General features: G+C 33.8%; 1 protein-coding gene across 2 annotated transcripts; it reads right to left on the bottom strand.

The window, feature by feature from the left end:
- Positions 1–13,910: 13,910 nt before the first annotated feature.
- On the bottom strand, positions 13,911–16,819 carry LOC132175885 (protein RGF1 INDUCIBLE TRANSCRIPTION FACTOR 1). Of its 2 annotated transcripts, none has more exons than XM_059587970.1 (4): positions 16,465–16,819; positions 15,750–15,947; positions 14,970–15,185; positions 13,911–14,589 (listed from the first exon to the last, which is right to left on the bottom strand). In XM_059587970.1, exons 1-4 carry the CDS (start codon positions 16,465–16,467, stop codon positions 14,359–14,361), a joined length of 648 nt encoding a protein of 215 aa, XP_059443953.1. In that variant the 5' UTR covers positions 16,468–16,819; the 3' UTR covers positions 13,911–14,358. The 2 variants fall into 2 exon arrangements, with proteins under 2 accessions (XP_059443953.1, XP_059443954.1); XM_059587971.1 differs by having other exon boundaries at positions 13,911–14,583; positions 16,465–16,806.
- Positions 16,820–17,193: the final 374 nt, after the last annotated feature.

Consider the following 17,193-nt stretch of genomic DNA (forward strand, 5'->3'; position numbering starts at 1 on the left):
AGAGTAATGCTAGAAATAGACTTTTGTTCCTCTTTTATCTTCTAAAAGTGATGTGCCTTTAAAATTACCATTTGATCAATATTCAATAATAATTTATCTTGAATCTAATAATAATTTTAAAAAACACATCAATTTTAGAGAATAAAAAGAGAACAAAAACCATACTTTTAGCATTACTTTAATGAAATAGACCCAATAAATGCTCAAGAGAGCCTCATAGCCGGCCATTTGCCGTAAGAGGCTAGGAGGTCCGAGAGGCTCGAAAGCCTACAAGAGCCGGAAGGGGCCACAAAGCCCAAGAGTCCAACAAAACTTGAGAAGGCCCAATAAGCTCTTACAGGTAAGGGAATGTTTTGCGTGCGGGTGATATTTTGGCCCATTCCGTACGTGACATTTTTTTGGATCTAACACAATAGTCATTGAGCTCAGTGGAAATACAATAGTCGAATAGTCATTGGGCTCTTTGGGCCAAGGCCCGCCGGGAGAGCTCAGAAAAAGAGACAACTTCTCGCAATAGTTTAATAAGAAGCCTAGATGATGACGCATATATAGGATTGGTAAAAGCCTAGATTATATATGGATTACTCCTTTCATTTTAAGTGAAATTTAGAATATCTATGTAATAGTTCAGATTAAATTTCATAGATTTAATGGTTAGGGGATGAACTACATGCTGGTCCCAATTTTGTTTTTGTTTTTTTTTTTTTTTTTTAAATCCCTATAATTTTTTTAAAATCAAATTTTTATCCCTCCATTTTTTATTTTTTTGTTTTACTTTTCATATGAGAAATACATGTTTTTTAAATAGCATGTGAGAAGTACATGTTTTTTGAATAAAATTTATTCTAACTTTATTCTTGTAATTAAAAAAAAAAAAACATTTATTTTTCACCAATAGAAAACACATGTCATTTTTATAGAATATGTTGAAAAAATTCCTCTAACTCAATTCAAAAGAAAACTATCAAACCCAAAATACTAGTTCTACTCCTACTAATGGTGTATAAGTATTTAACATTTTAAATATTAAAATGTCATTTACACCATTATATACCGACCCTCTCCCCTCCTAAAAATCGATTTAAAAGCTGGGTGAAAGGGTTTTTTTTTTTTTTTTTTTTTCATCTAAAAAGAATATATATATAATGGGTGTGATGGGCTTTTGGGAAACGAAAAGGTAGCCCAACTCGGATGATGGCCGAAGCAGTCATATTTTCTTTCAATTGGATGGTAGGCCCAAAACTAAAACCATCGAGGCACCAACCTCAAAACCTCTTTTCATTACTAGCCCGTATCAATGTGATTAATTTCGTCCAAAGTTTCTTCGGACATAGTTTTTTTCTTAAGGAATTTAATCACACACACATATTTATATCCACCACGTGGCATTAGATATATATACACCGATAAATCCAACAAAATAAAATAAAGAGAAAAACTTGAAAACATGTTGGCGTGCCTGTTTCAAGATCTGTTTCCTTGGGCGACACAATCCGTATGGCTCCACAACCACGCCACCAATGGGCAAGAAGGAACCCTGGTTCCATACATATGGAAGATATAGACGCACAAAATTTGGAATATTTGTTTTCTTTTGGATAATCTTATCCAAAACTTACTCTTTGCCCTTAAAGTCTCACCCTTATTACCAAAAAACCAGACATTTTAATGCAATTAATTACTTCAACTCCCTGATGGAAGATGCCAAGATCATTTTTCGAAGCTGTTGTTCATGGGAGGTTTGCCACGTTAGGCGAGCTGCGAATGAGATGGCACATAGAATAGCTAAGCTGGCACTCACTCTCAATGAAATTCATGTCTGGGAAGATTCTGTTCCTTTATGCATTAGGGAGATTGTAATGGCTGAAAGGCCTCTTTGAGAATTATTATATATGAATTACTTCAACTCCCTTGGTGTGGGGGACGTAATTAAAAAACTATTGTGCTATATTATGTGTGGCAATATCTGCACTCATGAAGCTAAATTAAGATTATTTTCGGTTTAAATAAATTTGAGAATATCTACTTAGTTATATATTGAGAATACAAAAATACCCTTAAAATATAACTAACTGAATACTCTCCCGTTCAAATAAACTGAAGAGGATCTAGTTCTGATGTAGCTAGAATGTGAAAATTGAGTAAATAGTATTAATTGGATTATTAAAATTATAAATTTTTGTTATATAAATATTTTGAATAATTAGTGATTTAACATGCGAGATTTTGAGCTTGAACTTTGATTTTACAATCTATCCCCCATTTCAATTAAAATAGTCAACGTGCTATATGAAATACCGGGAATAGGAATTATAGGATCCTCTCGATTTCACTTAAAATAAAGAAGATTATTGTCCGTGTTATCATATTCAATACATGAAGAAAGATATTAGAATATTAAATGAGATGATTAAATTTATTTTTTTTTTTTTATAAAAAAAAAAAAGGTTGAAAAAAAAAAAAAAATTGGGGTAAAAGTGGTCCAAGTGAGCCAGCCACCATTTTTGATTGGGGACCAAAGTTCAGTGAGTTGGGTGGGGAGAGGTGAGTAGTCTTGTTGTCATACTGATCTGAAGGCTCACAAACAAAATGGTTCAATCAATGAAAAAGTTGACTTTTTGGAATGGCTAGGTTGACTTAAGGGGATGGCCAAGTCCTTGCTACAATGTATTGTCAGGTCGGCTAAAATGTGGCCATAAATCCGCACCATAACTAATTCCTTCACATAATTGCAATGCCCATAGACTTTTATAACATTCAAGATTTTTTTTTTGGTTTAGGAAGTGACTAATTCTTAATGGCGTTTTGACTTTTAATTTTTTTTTTTTTTTTTTTTTGTAAACTCAACTGTAAAAACGATTTAGTAATTATAATTTTAAATTCTATAATGTGGATATTTAATGTTTAAATATTTATGGCCAAGCCCTTCTTTCAATGTCAGCTTAAATGTGGTCATAAATTAGCCCCCACATAATTTAAAGCTAACATACAAAGTCAATATTAACACAATAACACGTATATATATATATATATATATATATATATTATCAATTTACTTTTAATTTTAATTTTTTTTTTTGTGTGAGTAATCAATTTTAAATTTTGATCATAAAATAGTTTAATGAATTGCCTTCTCAACTTCCTCCCATTATAATTGGAGTATATTATATTTATATATGTAAATAGATAAAAATACATAAAAGTCATTTTTTGTGTTTAAAATTTTAAATATATATAAAAATATATAAAAATCTGAAAAACGACGTCGAATGTAGTATGATATTACTGTATTACCATAAAAACGCCATCGTTTTTGAATTTTTTTTTTTAAAAAAATTGGTTAGCGGTTATTAAAATTACTAACTGCTAAACACTGGTTAATTACATAGCGGCCACTAAGACAAGTCGGATTACTTTGTCAAATGACTGCCGATGAACCGCCTATGAACGGTTGAGAATGTCAGTGGGGTGGTTGGCATTACGGAGTGATCCAACCATTCTCTTGTCTTGAGGGATAATTAGTCATCTCAAAAGAGCGGTTAACTACCCTCATAAAAGACTTGAAAGCGCCTAAACAACCTAAAATTTTTTTTTTAGGATGGTCCGGCCACCCCTTACCAGGGATGAGTCGGATGACCCTATCCTAATATCCTATGGCCACCCACCCTCTGCATAGTCCCAATCTTACCATCCGAATCACCTGGTTGAGTCGTAAATAGTATTAAATATAGAGAAATGAACGGGTAATGATTACAAATATTTCCACTCCTGGCCTAACCATGGATACATCAAATGAAAGAGAAATTGTGAGCCATCCATTGTGAAGTGAACCTTTCAGACAATTATTAATTTGAAAAAACAAAGTTCTTCAGCCGTTGGATTTGCTTTTGATGAAGTCCGTCCAACTTGCTTCCATATTGAAAAGATCGAGTCATTTATTTATTTATCTTTTTCTATTCGAATAATTTTCTAATTTGATTAGATTATATATATATATAGAGTGTATCTTAGATTATCTAATAAAAATACATAGGATCCCATTCAACAAGAAGTGTGGGTTGCGTCACATATTAGAACTTCTAAAAGCGACAACTCAAGTAGTGCAGTCGCCAGTTCTTATCCTCACTGAATTGGGTTCCTTCATTCTCGTGGGCCCTCTCAAACTGCTGCTAGGCCCATGTAACTGTTGATGGCCACCTGATATCTGTTTGATTGAAGTAAAAAAATTTAATAATTTTTTTTTAAAAAAAAAAAAATTTGGTCGGGGGAAATTAAATTCCAAGGCTTTTTGTTTGTTAATATCAGTAACCTTTTTAAGGAAGCTTTTGCCCAAGTTTTAATTTAGAGCTTTTTCCTTGGTAAACCTTGGAATTTATCGATACTTCTTCTTGTTTGTTAGACAGGAGAACTACACATTGTTTCTTCTTGGAATCTTGGGTAAGCGGGAGAATTATGCACATTTGAGGATAAACAATATTACAATATTAGTTAAATGATAAGTTAACCATTTTCTATCGGCTTAATCTTTTAGAAAATAATGATTTAACAAGAAAAAATCTTGAGTTTAAACATTGTTTCTATCATTCACATCTCATTTCGATTAAATATTAAATACTGGTTTGTAAATTTCCTATAAATCGGCTTCTAAAAGTAAAATGTGTCTTTTAGCATGTCAGAAATACTTTTTTTTTTTTTTTTTAACATGTATTTCTGACATGCTTTTTTAATAAATGCTTTTTTTAACCTCATTTATTAAAGAAGAATTTAAACTAACACATTTAAAAATGAGTTAAAAATAATCAAATAATTAAATCAACCAATTTTTTATTTCGGTTTAAAGACAAGTATTGGATTACTTTGTCAAATGAAGGTTTGACAAAAAAAAAAAAAAAAAAAAAAAAAAAACCCAATCAAGAACTGACCGAACCATGGAACAAGTGGGCTTGTCTTCGCATAGTCAGCAGTCTTCCAGTCTTTTCCATTCACTCCATTGAAGTCCATGTATTCTCTTAGAATAATATATTTTAATGTAATCATTAATTAATTATATAGATTCTTTAATAACAAGAAATCAATATGGCATCATTCTAGTAAAACTATCATAGTGTATAAGTATTTATAGTAAAAATGATTGTACTCTAATGTTTCTTTTTCTTTTATCAACACCTAAAATATTTAAATTAAAATGAGATGTAAATAAAGAAAGGAGTTGAAACTACGTACTGTGATGTAAATGACCATTTACTTAAAGAAATTAATCAACGAGAATTATTGATATGGCGGCATTGGATATATGAAATTAGGTAATGTCGGTAATCTGACAAAAATATAGACCAATGACAGCTAAGCATTGTTCTGCTGCGGGACCTGCAATGGAGTGAGCATTAGCATCATGAACAGCTCGGTGTGTTTGTGTGCATGAATCATGATAGCCGCTAAAGCTTTCTTTGCTTTACCTGTCATCATCTAAGAGTTGGTAAAATAATGACATCATGGGTTAGTAAGCAACTTGACTAAGGTGGCCATTCCTCTATTATCACCTGAAACTACATATTTAGGTATTTGTTGCTGGGAACCAGTGTGTCAACAAAGCAGAACGAGGATTTATTACAATTAGGTTGTCCGAATTTTTATATGATAAAAAAGATAAGGATCTACTATAATTTGGTTGCTTGAGCAACTTTAGATACCGGCTTATCTGCTCTAAACCGTTTAAGGTGTCAAGTCTACCTATCTCATAAAAATTTGAACAGCCTACAACAGTAGGTTGTGAGGCTCATTTGTTTTTGTTGGGTGGTGTTGGACCTCTTTCAACCCCAAAAACTAGTTCAAAAGGTTAGGTTTTTCCTCACATTTATAAACCTACCATCAGCACCTCCCACAACTAATGTGAGATAATCACAACAATTTCTTCCTCACACATCGAGCCTTGGGTTGGAGGCAGAGACAACCAGTTTCTCCAGTAGATTATTGAGTCGATATTTGTTGGTTAAACTTGGGCTCTGATACCAATGTTGGTGGTCTTGAGCTTCTCTCAACCCCAAAAGTTAGCTCAAAAAGTTAGACTTTCTCTCACATTTATAAACCAACCATAAGCTCATTCCACAACAGATATGTGGTAACCCCAACAGTTCTAAACAATTTAGGGTTTTGAGCTCACTTGTCTTACAGAAATTTAAACAGCTTAAGAAAGCAGGTTGTGAGGCCTATCTATCCTAGATAGTTTAGGGAATTGAGTCAGTTTGTATCACAGAAATTCAAGCAATTTAAGAGAGCGAGTTCTGTGACCCATTTACTGGGAATATATAGGTAGATCTCACCACTCTTTTTATCACCGCTCTTTTTATCTATTAAAGTGTAATTATAAGAGGTGAGCATACATCCAAAAAATGGTACAAATTGAGAATAGTGAATGAAATGAAGGCGAACGTCATCTTGGGTGGGGAAAGGGGAGTGTAATGGGAAAAGCACCCGGAGAAAGAAGCTAATGAAGACAAGGCAAAGTAGATGGTCGAGTGAGATCCACATCCACCCCACTTGTTTTTAGGCCCTATGTGATCCCACTAGCCTACCACCACCTGCAACAAAATATGGCTATTTTTTTGTTTCCTTGTTATTTTATATACCATCCGATAATTCTCCTGCATGGACGAGATGGCACCGCAATTTGACTATTGCTGCCCATGTTTTATCGCATTTATCTTACTTTAAGAGGGAGTAATTAACTGAGGGCTGGCCCATTTTTGTCTTTTGCTTACCTCTGGTTCATCAATGGAGTGCAAGTTGTCTACTGTCTTCCTCAATTTACTACCATGTTGGCATGTTCTAGCTTGTAAAAACGTCGTGTCATGAAGCTTTCGGTATTTATTGGTTTATTTATTATAATGTTCAATTTGTATTCCGCAATTTGCTATACCAATTTCTTTTTCTCACTAATGGGTGATCTAAACAAAATTATGCAGAATAATTCAAAATTTTTGGAAGTTTTTTTTTTGTTAGCTAATAATAAAAAAGAAAAAGAGAGGAGGGAATTCTTAGTATTTGTATACGTGAATGTGCAAATTACATATATTTTAGACACATGTCAATTTAATAGTTGGAATTGAAAAGAAAAAATTGATCAAACTCAAAATTTTGAACTTATAAGGGTTTGTTTGGGATTGTGTTTGAGAGACCTAAAAGTGCTTTTACTCAAAAAGTTCATTTGAAGAAAAAAGTATTAATTTGGTAAAAAAATTAAAAGTATTTTTAAGGGTCCAAAAAGCCTAAAATGACAAAAATGTATTTTTGGCAAAAGCTTAAAAAATGAAGCTTTTGCCCAAAAGCTCTTTTTGACTTAAAAACTCTATTTCTCAAACGCAATCTCAAACAGGTTCTAGCTTTCATTTAATGTGGCATAATTTCTAGCCAATTGAGCTACGTTAGGCTCCATTTGTTTTAGTGTAAAATATTTTCTAAAAAATGTTTTCCAGTATTTAGAGTGATTTGAAAATAATAGTCAAACCAAAAAAATTTATATAGTTTTGAAGAAAAAAATATTATTTTTAAATTTTGTAAACTATTACTAGCTCGAATTTATCATTCTCAAACTGCCAAACCTCCACCTAACCATTGTCATACTATTGTTGGAGTTCATTGGACTTTCACCGGAGATTGCCAAAAAGTTGTAGACTGTTTTTCATAGTTACTCAATTTTTTTATCCTTAGACTAAAAAAAAAAAAAAACCTTTGTGCTTTCACTTTCACATATAGCAATAGGTTAGTCGGATGCGACAATGATGATGAGTTGGCCAAAAATATAGGGCGACATAAATAAAAGAGGGCACATGTTCTGCGTGAGCAAGGGTGTAATATTACATGCGGTTTTTTCAGCTTTAAGAAATCAGAATCCAATATTGCCCTTTTGGACACAAGCTTCATATCGTACCTAAACCCACGTGTCCAAACTATTTAGGTGCACATACAAGTTAAAGCACAAAACTCGAATCTTTGACAAACAATCCTGTTCTTGTGCTCCTCACAAAAATATTACATGTTTTCTACACCAATAAAAAAGCCAAGTTTCATGGATTTTTTTATTATTATTATATATTATATATTAAGTGAATTTCATGGACTTTTAGTTCTCAAAATAAAAACATTAACAAACAACATAAAACACACAAAATACTCTTCAGAACATAAAAGAGTTTTCAGATTAAAACATTTTGTCAAATTAAAATAATAATAGAAAAAAAAAAAAAAAAACCACTGAAAACAAATAAAGTCTTGGTCGTCCAATATTGAGACATTAAAGTTTAAATTGACAAATGTATGTACCATATATGAAAGAGCAGCAATAATAGTTATGATTCACCCACTTGCCTTTATGATGCCCGATATGTATTTTTTGTCGTAAAAGGTAAATAATTATTGTTCATCAACTTCCTCCCTATAGTATTTGTCATTTACATCCTCGAACTAATAAGTTATAAGTACCATGAAATTTATTTACAATCTTATCACAAAAAAACAAAAGAAAGAGAAAGAGAGAGAGAGAGAGAGAGACAAAATAGTTGGTATGGTTTCGTTTACAAATTGATAACAATAAGTTAATGTTGTGGTATATCTACATAATTTAATTGGAAAGTCTTGATTGACGGAGCTAATAAGTCCTATAGGAAGGGCCTAAACTAAAACCTTTTCTTTTTTTTTTTTTTTTGGTACTCACGATTTTTTTCTTTTACAATTTTTTCTTTTGGTTGTTATTTTTTATGAACTAAAGACTATCCTAGATTATAAATATCAAATAAAAATTAAAAAAAAAAATATTGCAGTCTACAATCAAATAACAATAGTAATTAAATAACAACTAAATAACTATAATTTCTTATAAAATACCAATAAAAATCAAATCAAATCCCATGTACAAACTTTTTAGAATGCCCATTTGGCAACCCACTTTTTTTTTTTTTTCCAAAAACGTCAGCTTATTTTTTCACATTTACATACAACTTCATTTTTTACTTATAAAAAATTCATAACTCATTTTACTCGCATCAACCCACATTTATGTCATATTAATCTATTTCTTTCTCATTTCTATTGACGGACTTTTTTTGCTTGTGGTAGCCGACATTGGTAGGGACTACCAAATTTAAATACAATTAGAGCTTCAAGGTTTGAATGGATAAGGACCAAAATTTTTATACAATTAGAGCTTCTAGGTTTAAATTGGTAAGGACCAAAAGATTTATTGGGTATGGATTACAAATTTTTTATACAACTAGAACTTCTAGGTAAGGGCCAAAAGATCTATTGAGTAAGCCAACATAATTAGTGAATAGGGGCCAAAAAAATTTATTGGATAGGTCTAGAAAACTTTGTTCATAGGGGCCAAGGACTGAAAGTAAAAATTTGACAATATAATTTTTTTTTTTTTTTTTTTTTTTTCTGGGGGGAGGCTTGGCCTATACTGGTCCCCCTTCCTCCGCCATTGTCGATTCAGATTAATATCATACGCGTAACATTTATTTTCGGATGATATAGAGATAAATGACCAAGGGCCACACTAAGACAAGCCCACTATGTGACAAATAAACCGACAATTATTTCCACCAATTTAGGTGGGAAGATTTCTTCCATCTAGTCTATTATAATGTTTTATGCATGTGAGAAGTACATTCTTTTTAAATAACTATATTTAAAAATCATGTAATTCTTTGTAACTAAGAGAAACAATATTTAGTAGATTCTTATACGACTATCATACAACTACAATGATGTGGTAGTGAATATCAGCCATTGATTTTTATTTTTACAAGCCCTTGTTGATCCAAATGTCAATTTTCACTGTCATATTATCATAATTATTTGGCAGCTGTATCGAAATTTACTAAATAGCATTGTTTTTATGTTAATTAAGACAACCATTTTATAGATTAGGTTAGAAAAAAATCTTATGAAAGTTTTATTTATGTCCCTAATTACTTTTACTAAATAATTTTAATTAAATAAATAATTTTACTAAGCAATTAAATCGCCAAACTTTCATTAGTATTTATAATTTAACCTCTAGCAGGTAATCAAATCTTCTTCAAAGATATCTACTAAAACGTTCCAAGGCATTCCAAGGGCAAAAAATCTTCTTGAAACTTCCCGACTTTTCTCTCACTTTTTCTTTTATTTTTTGGGAAAAGTCCCACAAAATTTAGGTACCGCTTGTTTCTCGGAGCAGTAGCCCACAAGTGGGCCCACCCTATCACATTCATCCCCACTAGGCTTCTGAGTCTTACAAGAATGTTCTGCCCATCTACGATTCTTACACGTGGAGCACAAGTGGCGCTGTGTTGGACGGTTCTCGGCGAACACCTTTTAGCTTTCAGAAACACGTGGCTTCATACTATTCTTCAACCTACAATCATTAACTATGAAAAATAGGGACCGCTAATAAGGCCCCTGGACATGTTGGGTTACGTGCTATAACATAGTATTAGTACGGGTAAAAAAATTAAAAGGCAAAGGAAAGTCCACGTGTCAGCCCTAGATCTTTGAGAGAGAGGCACACGGGCATTTTCGTCTTTTTATTTTCTTAATGAGGAAGAAACAGAATAAAAAAATAAAAAATCAGTAGAACAAAGAGCCTCTCTTACGCTATGGAGTCATAAATCAAACAAGAGAAACTCATAAACAATAGTAAAAGCTTTGGCGTGGTCTTATATAGTATCATGAAAATTTTGTTTTTAGTTGGTTGACGTCATCACATATGGTTTGGAGTCTTGGAGAGATGAGAGACAAAAGAATAATGGAGTGATGTATACCATTATTTTCTTCTCAAATTACGATGAAGAAGCAGTCCATTTGTCATATTGTGGTTGCAGAGGTTGAGTCGTCTTTATGTTTTAATAGTGTTTTGTGTTTTTTGTTATGAGTAATGTTATGTAACAGTGAAAGTCTACCATTTATTTTTAATAAGTACTGATTTAATGATTAATTTTTATTGTCTAATCATTAAATTATATAATAAGTCATACTAATTATATTACTTTTTTTGTTATATGTTAATGTATATATATATCTCAAAAACACAAACCAAGACAAACAAACGCAGCTATAGGTTTTTTTTACTATACTTTTTAGAAGATACTTTTTGCTTCTTAGTTATGATTGTGAAGTAAAGAAACAAATAATTTTAAGTAATTTACTATTTTTTGCTTAAAAAAAAAAGCGTGGCCTAATAAAACGACCCTTTATCCTTTTTAAAAGCGAAATAGAACAAGGCCTTATGACAATCGTTTTTAGGACTCTCAATTGTACGCTTTTTGTTAAGGCAAAGTGGGGGCTAAAGAAAGTATGTTCAAAGGTTTTGTTTTGTAAATATTGGGCAACAAAATGGGATATTATTCTTGTAAAAAAAAAAAAAAGGAAATTACCAAGAGAAAGGAGTGGTAAAAATTGAAGGAGAAAGAGAAAGGGCAAAACGCGTCGTTCTGTGGAACAATGTAGAGGAAACAAAAAAACTAGTCAAATTAAGGTGAATCAGAAAGATGGACAGTAAAAGGACGAGAACAAGAGTAACCAAAATGGATTGACTCATTATTTGTGTGTGTTCGAGAGAGAGAGACAAAAGCAAAAACAATAATATTCTGTAATTTGTAAAGGTGAAACACCTGAGAGAGTTCAGACCATAATGCACAATGCACTTGTCACGGGCCATGGCAACCTAATTTCGTTCACACTTCACATGTGTTACTTGCTTCTCTTTGGTTTTTTTCTTTTTTTTTTTTTTGATCTCCAAGATGTCATAGGATTCCTAATAGTTCACGAATTGTAGTACATTGTCAAATCATTCCTTATCCTAAATGAAGAGGAAAAGAAACAGGCAAGGAGACGAAAATATCATTAAATATGATTTACCTTCTCTATTTATAATAATGATGTCTTAACTGTTTATCGCGGATTATTCCACAAATGACCATTCCCGAAGTGACTTGTCCCACATTCTCCCATTTTTCATCTTGTCTCTTGCTTTATGTTTGGAAATCAGGAGGTTATCATGGCAATTGACTAAGTGGTGAGGAGAGTGGATTTTGAGGATTAAAGATTTGGTGAACTCAGGCAGATGTGTTGATACATAGGTGAGATGGGCTTTTGGTTATAGGCCCAAGAAAAAGGATGAAAAATTATGAATTTAATTGTTTAATTAATATTCTAATATAAACCAACCCTATATATATATATTTTTTAACAAAGAATATTTTTTCCTACGTAAATTATAAATATAACGAGAAAATACAATTGAATAAGGAGTTAAGGAAAATAATCAGATATAGTATAATAGTATAGTACTTGGAAACATTAAAGAGGTGGGTAAAGGTTTTAAGCTGAGTGTATAGAAGTTTGAAATTGACTAGGCTTTTTATTGCTGAATGGGTCTGTCTTCTAGAAAAAGCGATTAATATCCTGTCGAAATTGTGAGACACGTTTAAGGCATGATACGGAGTGAGGATGACCCACACGAACAAGGTAAAGAGATCACACAAATCTTTCCGCCCTCCTCGGTCTTCATTACAAAGTCAAGAGTGATGCACCAAAATAAAAGCATGTCGTTTTATACTAAATAGGAGGACATGTCATTTCCAACAACCTTCACAACACATACACACCAATCTAAACTTTCTTTGATATCCTACATGACCACATTATATAACTCCTAAGATTCTTCTTTCACCCCCCATATCTTGCACACTATTGTTTGTTAATGGGTTTTTGGACTTTATTTATTTATTTATTTTTAATTTTTTTTAGTTGAAAAGAGTATTGTGATATGAGGTTAAGATAAAAACAGCTTTTGTGTTTTAGATTGTTTTGTTCATCATTTGACAATGTTTTTTAGGACAGTTAACAAGGGGATTAAAATTTATAGCAGTTAGCTGCCCAAGCAATGTAAACAACAGCCTGTGGGTCCCATATATGTTATCTCATATTAGTTGGGTAGTTAATTGTACGTGGATCTCAATTCTTAAAACAAATGATTCAACACTCTATAAAAGTACTCTCAACTTTATGTTACATCATAATCAATGAATAAATTCCACATTATTTTGGTACTTAATTTTTGATAAAAAAAAAAATAATAATCATAATATTTTTCTAATAAAAAAGCAAAAAACACCCTCTTAAAAGTTTTATAAAACGAACTCAAAATGACTAACAAAATATGACCACTTGTGTATGAAGAAAATCGTCCAAAGAGTGAAATGTTCAAAATGACAAATGTAGGGATTTGAGACCACATTCTTCTTGAAAATTCATAATATAAACCCAAAAAAAAAAAAAAAAAAAAAAATTATATGTTTCATTGGGAATAAGATTCCCTTAACCAAAAGAAAAAAGTGTGAGAAATAGTGGGTTTTTGCCTTATAATAGCCGTTGTTTGCGCGTTAAAGACCAACAAAACTTTTAATGTCGACCACACGCTGTTCTTCCGGCCCTCCCATAATCGCCCACAAAGGATCAAGAATCAATTATCATTCATGACTGCCCCACGGACCAATCCACGGCCATGATTGACCCATGCCAAGGGTCCCACCCGTACGAAATCCCATTCGCTAAGGAACCGCCTTTCTGACTCATGAGAAATGCAAGAAAAAAAAAAAAAAATAGAAAATATCCAGCCCACCTTGCGGAGGGCGGCTGACCTACTTTATGATTCCGAGAACCAAGACGCCTCGCTTTCCAACAACCAATGGGAATCCGACACATGTAAAATCGGACAGCCCACCTTTAACACCCATCCCACACGAGACGGCCACCACGGGACCCACCAGATTGGAAGTTCACCACCCACGGCAAGCGAAGGCTTAACCAAAAAAAAAAAAAAAAAAAATCTTTCCTAAAATAGAAATTTGTGCAAGTTGGATTCTCAAACATATAAAACAAAAATCTATTTATTCATTTTCCTTATATAGACATTCCCCTATTTTTCAAGACTTGAGAGTCTGAGTACAACATTGCTAATTGCTTCCCAGTTCCCATTTCCCTACCTCTCTAAAACCCCAAGCACATTTACAATTAAAACAAAAGCCCCAAAACTTATGTATAATCACCTAAAAAAACCAACCCCTATAGACTTATATATTATATATAGAGAGAGTATTCTTCATCTAAAAAAGTCCTCCACTGACTCCACCGTCCACATTTTGCCTTTATTTTTTCACAATTACCAGCTTGTTCACTTCTATTGCTTCTATGTACAGAATACTAAATCCAACGCCAGCCTTTTACGAGGCTAAAAAGACTGCGGCCATTGGAGAGGGGCACAGAGGATGATGATATGTGCCTCCAGTAGTAGAGTAATTAGAAGAAATTATTTAGTGCTTAGTATCCCATGATTACTCCCATTGGGGCACGGTGTGGGATTCCCTTTCTACGCCTCGCCGTCCGGTAATTGATGGTAGGAGGCGGCGTCTGGGGAGTGAAGCTCTGGAATTTTCTCTTCCCTTGGCCATGATGGCTGCTGCTGGAATGGGATTCCTCTGAGTCTGACGCCAGAGCCGCCGAGTGCTTCTTTCTCTTCTGGAAAGTCTTAGATGTCCCAACAATCTGCAACTAAGAATTATAACATTAATAACACCCAACAAAAATACACAGACAAGGGCTAATTACAAAATTGCAAAAAGTAGTTGGAAAATGTGGTAACCACAGAGAATTGACAGGGAAATTGCGATGAACCACACCTACAAAAGCCTGTTTAATTCTTGTGGTTCACATTATCTTAGCAACCAAGGCCAATGCAAAGTCAAAAGTCAACCCATTTCAACCAATCGTAAGAAAACACAACATTGTGACGGTTTGCTAACATTTACTTTTTTCCTGATAATCTTTTTTTTCCCATTTACTTTCCCGACCGTTTCTTACCGGCCAAACGGTGTGAGAAATAGTGGAAAAAATTGAAGGGATGGGGGACATTGTGACGGTAAAGTAAATACCTTGCAACCGAGAGAGCAGAAGCGGAAAGAGTCAAGGAGGCTGCGCTCGCAGACCTCACAGGTGTTGGTGACGCCTTTGCCGGGCCTAGGCTGAGGGCGCTCGTTCAAGAAGACGACTCTGGCGCTGTTGATAACGTAGGTCTGGACCCCAGTGATGTCCAAAACTTTCTGAATCTCTGAGACCCTTATCACATCATGGTATGAGGACCTTCTTATCTGTGTCACCAAATACAGCAAACCCATTAGAAATTCATGATTTTCGGCTGATCAAAAATGGAAAACAAAGAAAGACCCATGTGAAATTTGTGACCCATGAGCATGAAAAATGGGAACTTTTTGAAGTTACTCAGTTATTTGATCTGTTTGGATGCTGAGAAAATGCAAGAACAGGAAATTTTAAGGCTTGGGAAAGTAGAGGCTCACCCAATTGAGACAATCGAATCGAATTTCATAGGCTTAAATGAAAAAGGATGAAAACTTTATCTTTGACCCCCATTTTTCTCAGAAAGAAGGCAAATCTTGAAGATTTAATGGGGAGAAATAATCAAACTTACTCAAGAAAGGAAAAAGGCTGGGTAATTCAAAAGCTAAAAATTCCCCCAAAAAGGAATTGAAACAGGGGAACCTGTAGTTCCGAGAAAGGAAAAGACTGAACTTTGAAAAAGAATCATTCAAAGAACAGGACCCAAATATGGCATCAAGAAATTTGACAACAATGAACGGAACCCAGATACCAAAATAGGATGCTAAATCTATGAATTAAGAAGCTACAAATTTTACCTGAATAGCATGGTGGTCCTTGTGGTAGGCGAGGCAGAGAGAGCAGAGAGCACCGTTCATGCAATCCAAGCAGTACATGTTGCATTCACTCTTGTGGGAATCCGCGTGTAACTTGCATTGAACAAAGAAGCTCTCTTTGAGCAAAGGCTTCAGCCACGGCGGCCACCTGTTGTCCTCGTCATCAGGGCCTCCAGCACCCTATCAAAAAAACCAACATGTTAGAGAAGAAAACCAAGTATTACACGCAGACACAGATAGAAACAATCATAGGAGTAACAATCTTGAATAAGGAACAAAAATCCATAGATACCCAATTCAAGAAAACAGAGCACATTCACCAGACCCAGAAGAGAAAGACCAAAGTAAAACAAAAAACCAAGAAAACCCCAAGAAGTACAAAACCCAGAAAGCGGAAATCGTTGGAGTAGAAATCTTGAATACAAACTAAAATCCACCCGCACCCAATTCAAGAAAAAACAGAGCGCATTGACCAGACCGAGAAGAAAAAAAAAGATTCCAAGAAAAAGTGAAAGAAAGTAGAAGACAGTGGTTGTAGAATAATTCACCTATTCAAGAAGTAGAAATCTTGAATAGAAAGATGAGATTTATCAGTACCAAATTCAAGAAAAACTAAGCACATTCAGCTGAGCCAGAAGAAAAAGAAAGAAAAGAAGAGAAAAAAAAAACAATAGAACAAGCCAACAAGGTTTTATACCATGATCCTCCGGTTCTTGGGTTTGATTTCCCGGACAGCGGTTTCTTGATTTTCGATCGCCAGCTTGAAAAAAAACAGAGGTGCTCTGTTTGTTTCTTGAATCTTTCTGTCTTTCTCAAAATGCGCAAACACAGAGAAAAAAGGAGCGAAATTCAGAGAGTGTCACCGTTAGTTCTTAAAGAGCGAGAAAGCAAGCGAGAGAGATAGAGAGAAGAGGTTCTTGAGAGCTAGTGAGGAGGCAGAGAGCGAAGGAGTTCTTGTAGAGAGTGGTCGATGGTGTTTACAATGTGAGAAAGTGGAGAGAGAGAGAAGGGTCGTTCTTATCTTCACAAAGTCTACAGCCAAACCTAGCTCCGAACCTGAACCTACAACCGAACCCAAACCACATTGTAAGAGATCCGTTGGGTGCAAGGAACCCACCTCTTTCTTTCCTTTTTATTTCCTTTCATTTTCATGCTCTCTTTGGTCTTATCATTATTTCTTTTTTTTCAATTTTCTTATTGGATTAAAAAATTGAGTATGCTTTTTGAGGTCATCGATGACAAGCGATTAACATGTTTATTTAACACTAATGATTTGTTTTAGTTGTGTTTAGGGCACACCATTTTCCATTATTTTTTTAAGTTGTTAATTAGATTTAGACCCACATTATTATTACTCATTCTATGGTTTGTTTAGTTCACATACTTTGAGGTGTACTGTCCCTTGTCCTAATCCAAAGTCCAAACC

The sequence above is a fragment of the Corylus avellana genome, chromosome ca3, assembly GCF_901000735.1.
Source record: "Corylus avellana chromosome ca3, CavTom2PMs-1.0".
Lineage (NCBI taxonomy): Eukaryota > Viridiplantae > Streptophyta > Magnoliopsida > Fagales > Betulaceae > Corylus > Corylus avellana.

Excerpts from the sequence above, each read along its gene's own strand:
- LOC132175885 (XM_059587970.1), bottom strand. Across the intron at positions 15,186-15,749 it reads AGGACCACCATGCTATTCAG|ATAAGAAGGTCCTCATACCA; the intron begins GTAAAATTTGTA and ends TTGGTGACACAG. Across the intron at positions 14,590-14,969 it reads TCTGCTCTCTCGGTTGCAAG|TTGCAGATTGTTGGGACATC; the intron begins GTATTTACTTTA and ends TATAATTCTTAG.